Here is a 12325-nt window from a genome sequence, read left to right as displayed (position 1 = left end):
GGCTAACAATGCAAAGAAATAAGCCTATAGTTGACTCTACTAGGCTCTATCCACCAATTTTTAATTGATTAAAAAAGTAAAAACAAAGTCGGACCTTTGCAGGGGATTGGCACGCGTTAAGGTCATCAAAACCGCATAAATAGCCTGATGAATCAACTGACGCAACTTCCCGCCAAATTCTGCCAGTTTTGATTTGTTTTCAATCAAGTATGAACCACCATGGCCTGAACTACCACAAGGTTTCTAGCTACAGGATGTACCGAGGACACGATTGCTTCCGGAGATGTACCCACAAAAGCAATGACAGACTGGAATGTAAGTGACTCACGCACTGGATGCAAAAAGCATGTATAAAAACATGACATAAACAAGAGAAACAGATGTGAAGGTGGGTGGCTCCTGTGATATGGGAGGGTTTTGTTATGGCAACGGGCCGAGGTAAGGCGGTTTTCTTTGAGTGTTTTGTTGGACTGAATCGAGGGTGTATTGTTGGTAGCGATAATGATACAAAAAACTCTGATTAAGCAACTTTGGAAGTATAAAAAAATAGAAATACATGTACATGATAAATTATAGTGATCAACACAGAACGCCCAAATGCAAACGTTAACGTTTGCTCTTGAGGGAATGCGTAAGCTTTACATGCTGTGCAGTCTACTCTCACGTTAGTTCTACATGTCTTGAAGAGTTTCATTACAATATTTTTTGGTCACCTGTTTATGCGGATTGTTTAAAAAGTGATTCCAGAGGTTGAAGTCCCGCTTCAGTCGATTTGTTTGTCCAACCTTACAATTCTATTATTTCAAATTCCGTATTCCTATTTCATTATCCCTTGTGTGGTGGATTGAAAAGTTGACGTTTTAGCCCAGTGGATACTTTGGGGGAAGCGCAACCCGTGAAAATGTTCACCCCTCCCTCAAACCTTTCAGCTGAGATTACCAACACAGTCAAAAGACAATTACCAAAAAGGTCAGACCAGAGTAATTGGAGGGGTGCAGGTTATGTGCCTCATGTTCATATACGGTACAGTAATCGCTTTAATGTACCGGTATGTGACGCATAAACTACCAAGTGGCAATGTTTTTTTTGCATAAGTTTACATTTATTTCATAATTTTTTCGACAGGATGCTAAAACTTCACAACGACTTCTCTTGACCCAAACCCTACTAGATCCATGGGCGTAAATTCCCCCACCCCCAACACTTTTACCGGAGGGATGGGCCATTGGATCATCTTCCCATATTTTTTGGGTGATTTAATGACATTTGATTAATAACTCCACAAAATCAATCGAGTTTGCTTCAATCAGGCATTTTGATTTTATAATCCAGATCCTTCCGACTTTGAATCAAGTAAAAAAAAATTGATTGAATTGTAACCATAATGTGACAAATAAAGTTTTCCAAACACTGCTTTTAACCTCTCACACGAAACCAACCGCTCTGCTTGGACATTCTCTTTTTATTCTAACAGAGCAAAGATGTTGTCAATATCTGATTCCTGGTTGTTAGATTTTACAGGTTCTCTTCTTGTTATCTGGCCGAGATCACAAACTAGCGACGACTCCGATTGATGTTTCTTTGATTTCTTGAAAATCCCTTTCAAGCTGACACCACTTTCTGTCACTTCTCTTTTTCTTTTAACTGCCTTCTTTTTGGTCTTTATTTGGTCCTGATGTGGTGCCTGTGATGGAGAAGTGGGGAGAAATTTCTCAACAGGCTTTTCTTGCGAGTTTCTGTTCTTCGATTCTCTCTCATCGTTATGCTGTTTCCGTTTGTTATGTTTTACAAATTCCTCAGTTATATTGCTTATTCGATTGCTCATCTCTTCACAAATCTGGGGATGTCTGTCCTCACTACTACTTGATAATTTCTTGGATTTCTTCTTGTCTTTGGCTTTCTTTTTGAGTTTCTTGCTGGTTTTGGATTGACTAGTTTCAGGCGGACAAAATGTCAAAGTGAATGGGTTTTCCATATCATGAGCTACTGATGAGACAATCGGGTCTTTTGCTTCATGTTGTCTGTCTTCTATCTCCTGTCTCTCCTTAGATTTCTTTGGCAGTTTCAAGCGACTTTGAAATCCTTCTGCTTTATCCATTTGATCTTTATGCATCCCTTCAACTTGTCCTTTGCATGCACTATCCTTGCTGTCAGTTGCCAATGCTTCCTTGGTAACTTTCCGTGTGCCTTTCAGTTTCTTCCTACCATGGCCAACCTCTGACCACCCTACAGAAGCTGCAGATCTCTGCTCTTCACCTACTGGATTCAGTTCATCCATCGACAGTTCTAAGTCTGGATTTGTCTTGTCATTGTTAGCCGAAGGATTCTTAGTCAGCTTTTCAAATGTCTTCTTCAGACTCTTCTTCAGGTTTTTCCTCCAAGTTGTTCGTCTCCCCTCTGGCTCTCTATTGCTTGAACCGGCCACTTTGTTAGTTCTACTTTCTGAATCACTTGCCAGCTCAGTCCGTTTCTCTTCTCCTTTCAGACGTTGTTTCAAATGCCTCAAGATTCCTTTGGATTGCTTCTTGTTTTTCATTTGTCCCAAGTCAACATCTTCACTATGTTCTATCTCATGGGAGAATCTCGACTCCTTCATGCAAGTTTCTGGCTGGACAATGGTGGTTCCACTTGCTATTCTCATAGTCGGATCTTCTGGAGTCCAGCTTTCAATCTCGCATCGTGACTTCTTTGTTGCTGGTTCTTGAAGGTAATCTGAGTCTGTCTGCTTCCTTTTCCTGTTTTCAGACAGCTCCCTAGCTGTAATCGGCTCTGAAATGCAAAAGCAAGATATAATTGTGATTATGAGGGTTGGAGATAAACTGTTTATAAGATGACTTACATATGAATATTACTAAGGGAATAAATGTGTGCTTCGGAGGTTTTTATCACTCTGTTTAATACCACTTAGAGTCTGGGTGCTGATAATTACCCGAGCCGGAGGCGAGGGTAATTATCAGCACCCAGACTCTAAGTGGTATTAAACAGAGTGATAAATACCGACGGAGTACATATTTATTCCCATTCATAAATACCTTTTCGGTAAAAAAAAAATAATATAATTCGTTCAAAACATCCCGATTTTGTTCAACAAATTCAATTTATGCTTTTTGAAACATCCCTCCTGCAAAATAATGGAGTGTTCAGCTGGCGAGTAAGATGAAAACAACCCTTTTATGGAGATTGACGCGCGCGTATCATGTTCTACGCGATGTCGCGCAGAACGCACCTGGCGCGTTGCGTTTTGAATTTAGAACTATAAAATTCTAACTCCCTGGTAGTGTTGCGCATGCCTACGTGAGGATTGTGGACGTTCAACCAATGAAACGATAAGAGGCACTGGATATTTAGGAGTCCACATTTTATTGTGACACTGGAAAAGTGTTTAAGACCAGCTAGCCATGTCTTTATCATCCGTTTAATACCGGCCACGTGACGGGCTCTCGACCAATAGGAATGGCTAAACTGTCTGAGGTATTTATGAATTGTGATTGAATGCACTATCTGCTGCATTATCAAGTTCAAACCAGCAAGCCAGGCTCAGCTGTCAAAAAGTAAGATGCCTGCAATAGTACATAGGACGTCGTGGGTTCGAGTCCCATTCTTCCAATCCCTCGGACAGCACTGAGTACACAGTGCATATGAAAGGAGGACTAAGTCCAATATTGAATTAAAAAATGAAACTTGTTAATGCCAAACCAAAACTTTTAAAAGATGTCGCAAAAAGAATGTTATCAAGTTCTCCTTTAGCCATAACAGTCATGAATCATCAAATTTTAATTTAATTTTTTTTCACACACCTGAGGGAATAGGATTAAAGACCTTAACAAACCACAATAATCCTGATGCTTTCATACAATCTTACCTCCTAGATCCATAGAGGGCGCTAGACTTGGTGCCATGGCAACATCTTTGCCATGGAGATCTCGGTCTATGGATGATGCTGATATGGCTGCTTCAGGTGTTGCTAGGTTAGCTGCAGGAAACATGTTGTCTAGCAGGCTGGAGCTTGTCTTCTTGGAAGTCTGGTCTCTATAAAATTAAGTGGAAAAGAAAAAGTAAAAAACCAAACATATTACTAGTCTAATGTTAATTTCACATTGCTTTAATTTTTCCTTTAAAGAGCCCAAAAAAGGTTAAATTCTTCGTTTGCAACACTGTGGAAACAGTCACAACATGTATGCCTTTTCTGGTATTTAGTTGTTTGCATTCTTGCATATATAGGGTGTGTCAAAAAAAGCGGAACCCAAACCCCAATTATATTTCATATTAAAAAAAAAGATGTAGCACCAAACATAACAATGACTGGAAAGCCAATTTCATAAGTTTTTTAGATGAAAATTACTGAAATTGCTCAATTTGTTCACAGAAAATCACCACTTAAACACAATGACCCTAAAACCTCTTTCGTCCAAAAGTGCGATTTCAAGAATCATCGTCACAATTGTCTTCAAACATCACCAGCGAAAAAAAGTTTCAAAGTACAAAATATTCAACAAAGTCCTTTTGAAGGCTCCTCTTTTTAAAAAAAGTTGATTTTATAAATCATTTTGTTTGCCTAACCAGGGTTGTTAATAATGATATTGTGTACTACAGTTGATGACAGTTGTTGAAACAAGTATTATGTGTCATTTTCTTTGTTGTTCCAAACAATCAGAATACACACTAAACTGCTTGTTTAGGACAAAACAGGTTTTAGGGTCATTGCATTTAAATGGTGATATTCTTTGAACAGATTGAGCAATTTCATAATTTTTTTCATCTGAAAGTAGTTTATGAAATTGGCTTTCCAGTCATTATTACCGGTATATGCGCTACAAATTTTTTCAATATGAAAGATATTTTTTTGGGTTTGGGTTCCGCTTTTTTTGACTCAGCCTGTATTTCTACTACTAGCCTACCATACAATGTACTTACATTGCATTAGCATATTTGTAAGGGTCGTAGTCTGGTCTCAGCCAATCATACAGACTCTGTGGAAGGACCTCACCAGCTGACATCTTGAAAACAAACACAAATTCTTTGGTTATTAAATGAAACGATTAAATCTAAAGGGCAAGAAGTTATCTGATGAAGACCAGGCAATGAAATTGGATTGGATGAGGTATTGGTAAAGGGGGATTTCACCACTAGAAGAAAATGGTCCTAATTCAAGTAACACAGGATGAACAATAGAACAATCAGCGGTTTAAACTTATTTTGTACCCCAAAAAAGGCTGCACATGCCAAACAAAATCATTCATACCAAGACTTCCATTACACATATGAAGTCAATAGAGTCAACTGGAAAAAAAATATGATTCAAGTTAGGGGCACTAGAAATAATAGATTTTCCTAATGGCTACAACTAACAACAAAAACTGGTTTAAGAGGTGTAAACAAATCCCCCAATTTTCTGTTACCAACAAGCTTAAGAACATCACAATCCATGGAGTGTCTCAACAAATATCAAAAGTACCCTTCAGAGTAGATCCAAATTGGTGGATGGTTCATCACTACATGTACTCACCCACTGCATGGATGTTGCTTTGAGCCTGTCTGCCCAGGGCCTAAGAGTTGAATACCAGGGTAGGATGTCCCTGAGCATTGCACGCATCATGACCCTGAAAGGCAACAGGTGAACTAAGATTGATCCAAGACTGATGCAGAGGGTAAGATTAGAGTCAAAACAATCTTACATTCGTCACAATTTAGCAAAAGTAGATCTTGAATTGGTTTCGACATTTAAGAACAGTGGGCACAACAGATGCAAAAACACATAGACACATGTACATGTAAGAGGATATGGAAGTGAATGACAGGTCTCACTCCAACAACTGGAAGTATGCCTGTTTTGTCAAAATGTTCTGTTTAAGTTTCAGTACAATAAACCTTAACCTTAATTATGCAACCTTAGTTGTCCAATTTCATACAATTCTTAGATTATTGATCAACTTACCAGATTCGGCTTACAATACTTGCATAGATTGTGTTGTGTGCCAGGAACTGTCCCGATGTTATGTTCTGAACAACAAATCTGTGTCATTCTATTAAGTCAATAATACTGTGTTGCCAATAAACTAGACATTTCATCATTGCCTCATCTTTATTGGTAAAAGTATGTCCTTCGTACGGTGTGTGTTTCATAATTTGTTTCACGCGAGTACGTTGAAGAGATCTCCAATATATGGTCTAAATACACCATCCTCGAGAGATGAAAGTGTGAACATTAAAGTGAAATAATGACATTTTACATTGTCCATTGATGCTTGGGTGTGTTCCTACTACACAAATGTTTGCAGAGGACACACAATACAATTTCCAGTTTTGTATGTATTTAAATGAAACTGGTCTTATGCTCAGCTTAAAGGTAGAATACATCATTTGTAATTTGAGCATTACGTTTGTATGTTCATTTGAAGCAACAAAAGTGCTCAAAATCTAAAGAAGGGTGCTTAACAACTACATGTAACCTGAAGAAGTTTTAGCTCAGTGAATGCTATTCTGAGAAAACACTATTCTAGGTTCGCAATTTCAATTCAAAAGTTGCTGAGTCATGTTTTGAATTGTGCCCGGAATCCGCATCTGGGACACGTTCTCATTCAGCGGATTGCAGCTACGCGCTGTCATGCACTGAACCGATGAATTACATTGTACAATGTATACCGGTACCAACTGCGCACGTGTGTGCGTCGTGTCAATGCTTGCGCACACCCATTCACAGCTTCGCCAAATTAAAAACGAACTACTAACAAAAATTTCCAAAAATGTATCTTAAGAAACATCTTTGGAAATGACCTTCCTTTATTTTTTTTCCTTCAAAATGACAGCATGCCAGAAAGAATAATTTCACAGGGAGTTTAGTGCCATGACTATCTTTAAACCAAGTAAGCTTTCAACAGTAATTCGGTCAGTTACTTTTTGGATAGCTGCAAATGATGTGCTTTACCTTTAACTGTAAACAATACTACATACACGTCAATAGTTTCAAGACACCGCCCTCAATCGGCTTTCGTACATGTCCAAAGTGAGTCTCATAAAATCCCTTACAACAAAGTTTACAGAAGAACACACATTGCAACTGTTGATCTCAGGCCATTCTTATTTCAAGTCTATCAAATGCTCAACTAAACTACGAAATTTGATGACGTTTTAAAGGGAATGCATCTGATTTTGTTCCGATCAATTATTATCCTGTACAGAACAACCTACCTGTACATATAGCTTGGGGATGACATACATGTAAGATGAAGGCAAAGTTTAGGAGTTGTAAAAAGGATACACATAGACTTTTTCAGCCATATTGAGGATGTACGCACACAGCTTTGCCTGGACCATCAACTTCACTAAGATATACTCCAGCATTTGACAAGCTGGTAGGTGGATTGTGATAGACCCACAGCCTGTCTGGTTACGATTACTGCAATGTGTGGAGTAAAGAGAAGAAAACAATGAAGCTAGAATGTGTTGTAGTAAAGTTAGTGTTGTGCTGCTTGTAGTTCATTTCACTGTTGGCAGATGTCAGTGGAATTGAACCAGGGGCAACATGCTGCTTGCTTGCCAGTCTCCTGCTTATGGTCAAGAATTGTACCAGGGGCAACATGCTGCTTGCTTGCCAGTCTCCTGCTTATGGTCAAGAATTGTACCAGGGGCAACATGCTGCTTGCTTGCCAGTCTCCTGCTTATGGTCAAGAATTGTACCAGGGGCAACATGCTGCTTGTTTGCCAGTCTCCTGCTTATGGTCAAGAATTGTACCAGGGGCAACATGCTGCTTGCTTGCCCCTTACAAATTTTCAGTTGCCAATTTAATTTCGTATTGTGGAAGTGTCAGTTAATAAGAAGTACCTACATGTAGTCTTGAAAATTACCCCCATCCCCCACCCCCTTCTTCCTACACTGAAACATCCTTCCCTGTCATGTTGCTTTACATGTACGTTACCGCCCTCCAGATTCAAGGACCAAGCTATTTATTGTCATTTTATACACTGAAAATTTTCCTAAATATTAAGTATGCTCAGTAATTTTTTATGAAGTTGCTTTCTTGATCTAACTGAAATGAAAACTTGCTTGTTTTGTGTCCAGATGGATGGAGACAAAGCAAATCATTGAATTTTAAAAAGTATTGTATGGACACTTAAATTATTCAATGCACTTTAAGGACTGTTAGAAAGTTACAGATTCAACAATGCATACATGTAGGGATTAGTTTGAAAGAAGGCCTATTTATAATATGGCCAATATTTCAAAGACAATCAACATTACTTTTTATATAACCAACATACAGATCCTTGTCATTTGATCATGTTGATTGGTGGAGCTCACATCACGTGACATTCATTATTGCTCCCATTCACGCCTAGGCTCAAAAAGTCCCATTTGCCCATGGGGAATGGGAAATACTATTGAACAATTAGGATCATTCTTGTTCCAAGACGCGGTATTTGTGTGTAAATGCATGCTGGTGTGCGCATTCAGTATTGCGCCAGTGCGTATTGTTCCAAAGAGCCAGCGCTACAGCTTCGGGTTCAAACATTTTCATGAAGGGGTGGTTTGGAAGAGAGAAATACATTTCCCAACAATTTTGTAATGAAAAAAAAGTTCAAATATATCAAATGACAAAGATCTATAAGTCAGTTATATAGAACAAATATCGAGTGGCTTTAAACTGTGAAATAGGAGGAATATTATCGCTCAGTAAAATCTGGACTTTTCCAGTTCACTCGGCTTAGCCTCGTGAAATGGAAAAGTCCAGATTTTACTGAGCGATAATATTCTTCCCATTTCACTCTCAGCCACTCAATATGTGTATAGCATTGACCTACATCTCTCTGGTTTTCTCCAGGTGATGATCAGGCGAACTCAACAGAATCTAAAGATGAATTGTAAAGTGTAAACTCTTCTGCGTTCAGCAGAGCCCACAGCTTTAATGGTCTTGTGTTAAGATCTTGGTGAATTCATCAGAATCAGTCAGTCATGAAGCCAAAAATGCTTTACTGAACTTACATTTGGCAACAACCAATGGCATCTTCCATGAATTTAACTGGGTTGTTTGCTTGAAGTCTTCTCAGACCCTTTTGGATCTAAAAAAGTTGAAGAAAATAACATCATAGTAAATTACAGTTTCCTTAGAACACATTGAACAACAGATTCAAGCCCTCTTTTCCAGAATTCAATGAATTACATGTAATTAAAGGGAATGTACAACATTTGCTTTTGGTGTATATATGTACATGGTTATAAACAGCCCTTTATCTTGAACTGTACTGGCTCCATGTACAGAATTTGTTGCCAAACCAATGGTTCTGTGGACAGGATGCCTCAGAACCATTTCTCCCAAACATGTGCAAAGATTCAACCTGTCATGCAATGATTAAGCAGGATTTTGCACATTAGTTGAAAACAAGACTAGACTTGGCTATCGATCTAGATCAGACAGTCTCAGTTTAGATCATTATTTGTACTGAGTGACTCAATCTGTCAGCGACTCAGTCACTTACTCATGTCAGCTCAGTTACTTGACAATTTAAGCCACATACATAACATGCTTATAGAGCTCATTACCTTTTTCAGCATCTGGTACCACCTCCAATGTCGTTGTTGATTATTTGCTTTATACAGCAATCGGCTCAGTGTGTACTGCTCACTGGATAGACCCAGTCCTGTTGTATGTGAGGTCTGTATTACTTGAAGGGCCAATTTCAAATTGTAGACATCAACTACAATCAAGGGAAATTACGTCAATTAATAATAATAACAGGTTCTTATATAGCGCTTTTAACTAAGATCAAAGCGCTTTACATTATTATTACCCCTAATCATTGGGGGCAATTCCACACCAAAGTGGACATGACACCAAAAAATTCAAATACATGTGACTTAAACAAATTTGGCATCAAATGAAAGCTAAAAGTCTATATTTTCAAGATTTGAAGTCGGAATTTTATTTTTTATACATTTCGGTACCAAAAAATAGGATTATGTAATAATCCTGTTTTAATCCTAAAAATGTGATTAATAGTGATATGAAAGTATTCTACCAATAGACACACGAAAATATGTACTAATGCCATCAGTTTCTGTCATGAGAAAGTATTGGTCTTGAAAAACCGACTAAAACTTGTTTTCAACATTTTGCGTAATTTGTTTCGCTTCAGTGACTTCTAATATTTCAGCCTTCGAAAATGTCCTTCCGTTACCGAAAAAATACATATTTCTAATTTATTTTTAAAACTTGCAGTATGAATGCATTGAAAGTTATTGTGCAAAGCAAGTTTAGGTAGGCCTTCAATATGACATTATAACTGACACTTCTGTACTTCTCGTTTTTTAATTACAATTAATTAAATCACGTCCTTCCGTTACCAAATTGGTAACGGAAGGACGGTAACGGAAGGACAAATTGTATTTTTATCAAATGTTACGACATTTGCGCTCATGTTTGAAAATTGAAAATCACTGCAAATACATGCATGTATAATGAGCATTGAAAGGACATTCATGTGACCCACCTTCACAAAAGCGGGATAAGCAGGGCAAGGTGTTTATTACAAAGGAAGGCACAGGCATGTACAACATGTTCAATCTACATGTACATATATGCCGATGTACCAGTACTTGTACATATATGGAGTTGTTGCAGAAAATCAAATCATAAAGTTGCTGCCATCAGCATTCATGGACAATAGAGAAAGATACGAATTCTGTGAAGCCATTCCAGAAGCAAATTAAGTCCAAAATGAGATGGCAGAAAGTACCGCTACTTTGGGGCACTTTCATTCAATTTACATGTGTAAGACATGTGAGGTGCAATCTTTGACAAATTATGCCGAAGTTAACAATTTCAGTTTGGATGTTTATAAATTAATTGTTACTACTCTAAATCATTGTAATTTGATTTCAAACATTGATTTTAGAGTTCAATTAAAAGCAACACCTAACTGAAGCCATCAGTTCTACCGGTAGATGTTTTTACCTTACATGTAAATGTACATGTAGGCTGGTCGCCCCCCCCCCCCCCCCCACCCCCTGCACCCTTTAGGTAAACCTTTGAACCTACCCGTATTATTATTAAAAGTTGTTGGTGAACATGTAACCAATATACTCAAAGAGTTCAAATACTGTGTATTTAAACTTTTAAGGATTGAGGTGATGGGTTTGAAGTCTATTTCTGTAGTAGTCCTGTGTTTGTGAATTATGTGTTTTGGGTTGTTTTCGTTTTTCTTTTGTTATCATTAATTAGCAGGCTTCTATCTTTATCTCAATAGTTTCTTGGGTATAATTATTTATGCCAGGTCTGCATATTGTTGATTTCACATTCAGTTACACATTTCAGCAATTTGTTTCACTTGTATAATTAGTGTAAATTCACATTTTGTTCATGCCATAATTGAGTAAACCTTTTGTCCTTCCGTTACCGTCCTTCCGTTACCAAATTATAATCTGCTTAAAACGTTGTAATTATATTACCGAAACGCTTAAAGTCAAATGAAAGGCGGTATAGTATAGATATTGCTTCAGGGATTCCATTTCCTACCTTTAAAATATAATTGCCCCATAAAATTCACAGAGTTTACGCAAAATGCGAGTAAGTTGGAAAACCCTTGTCCGTTTTACCGTCCTTCCGTTATCGACCTCATTAATATTCATAATTCATAAACGGGAGGCATTCATGCCCCCCAAAAGTGTGGAAATTGAAGGTAGCATTATAGCAATACAATTGTGACATTTGTTTGCTGTAACTATGAACAGTGTCTGTGATACACACATTTGAAATTTTGTTTAATGAGTGAAAACGTCCTTCCGTTACCGTGGAATTGCCCCAGGGCCAATTAAACATTCCATATACCATCTCAGCTCCCTGGGGAGTTTACAGCTCGATGCTGCCTGTTAGGCGCAAGGAAGCTAATTCAATCACAATAACCATCACTGCCCTCACAGGTACCCATTTACTCCTGGGTGGAGAGAAGCAATGAGTGACAAAGTGCCATGCCCAAGGGCACACGCACCATGACCCCGCCAGGACTCGAACCCACAACCTGCAGCTTTACCCACAGACCATGAATCAGTGCCCTTAACCACGAGACCATAGCACTCCACAATGTACAATTTAAATGCCAACAAAAGAACAGACTGTTGCATTGCAGTTGTATTTATGAGAACAGTAAATTTGGATTGTGTTTTGTTTTATTTTATCTTTGTATTCAATGTCTTACATTGTTATTTGACATTTGAGTAAATTACACATATGTGGTATTAAAGTTCACACATCAGACAGTTCGCTCTAAACTACATGTATGTTCTGCATATTGGTGAGGTTTGTGGCAACACCATGTGGAATAATCTCTTTCT

At 38.1% G+C, this 12325-nt stretch overlaps 1 protein-coding gene across 1 annotated transcript in view; it reads right to left on the bottom strand.

Moving 5' to 3' along the window:
- Window positions 1-1080: 1080 nt before the first annotated feature.
- LOC119741233 (muscle M-line assembly protein unc-89-like) overlaps window positions 1081-12325 on the bottom strand; it is a 32014-nt gene continuing 20769 nt past the window's right edge. The window contains exons 2-9 of the mRNA XM_038216976.1: window positions 9539-9693; window positions 8981-9057; window positions 7259-7396; window positions 5936-6013; window positions 5507-5600; window positions 4915-4997; window positions 3863-4029; window positions 1081-2769 (exon numbers count right to left, since the gene is read on the bottom strand). Coding sequence (XP_038072904.1) covers window positions 1463-2769; window positions 3863-4029; window positions 4915-4997; window positions 5507-5600; window positions 5936-6013; window positions 7259-7396; window positions 8981-9057; window positions 9539-9693 — 2099 coding nt within the window. The 3' untranslated portion in view covers window positions 1081-1462. The remainder of the gene's footprint in view (window positions 2770-3862; window positions 4030-4914; window positions 4998-5506; window positions 5601-5935; window positions 6014-7258; window positions 7397-8980; window positions 9058-9538; window positions 9694-12325) is intronic.

Source organism: Patiria miniata, unplaced genomic scaffold, assembly GCF_015706575.1.
Source record: "Patiria miniata isolate m_02_andy unplaced genomic scaffold, ASM1570657v1 HiC_scaffold_5, whole genome shotgun sequence".
Classification (NCBI taxonomy): Eukaryota; Metazoa; Echinodermata; class Asteroidea; order Valvatida; family Asterinidae; genus Patiria; species Patiria miniata.
This window is presented reverse-complemented; position numbering and strand designations above follow the sequence as displayed.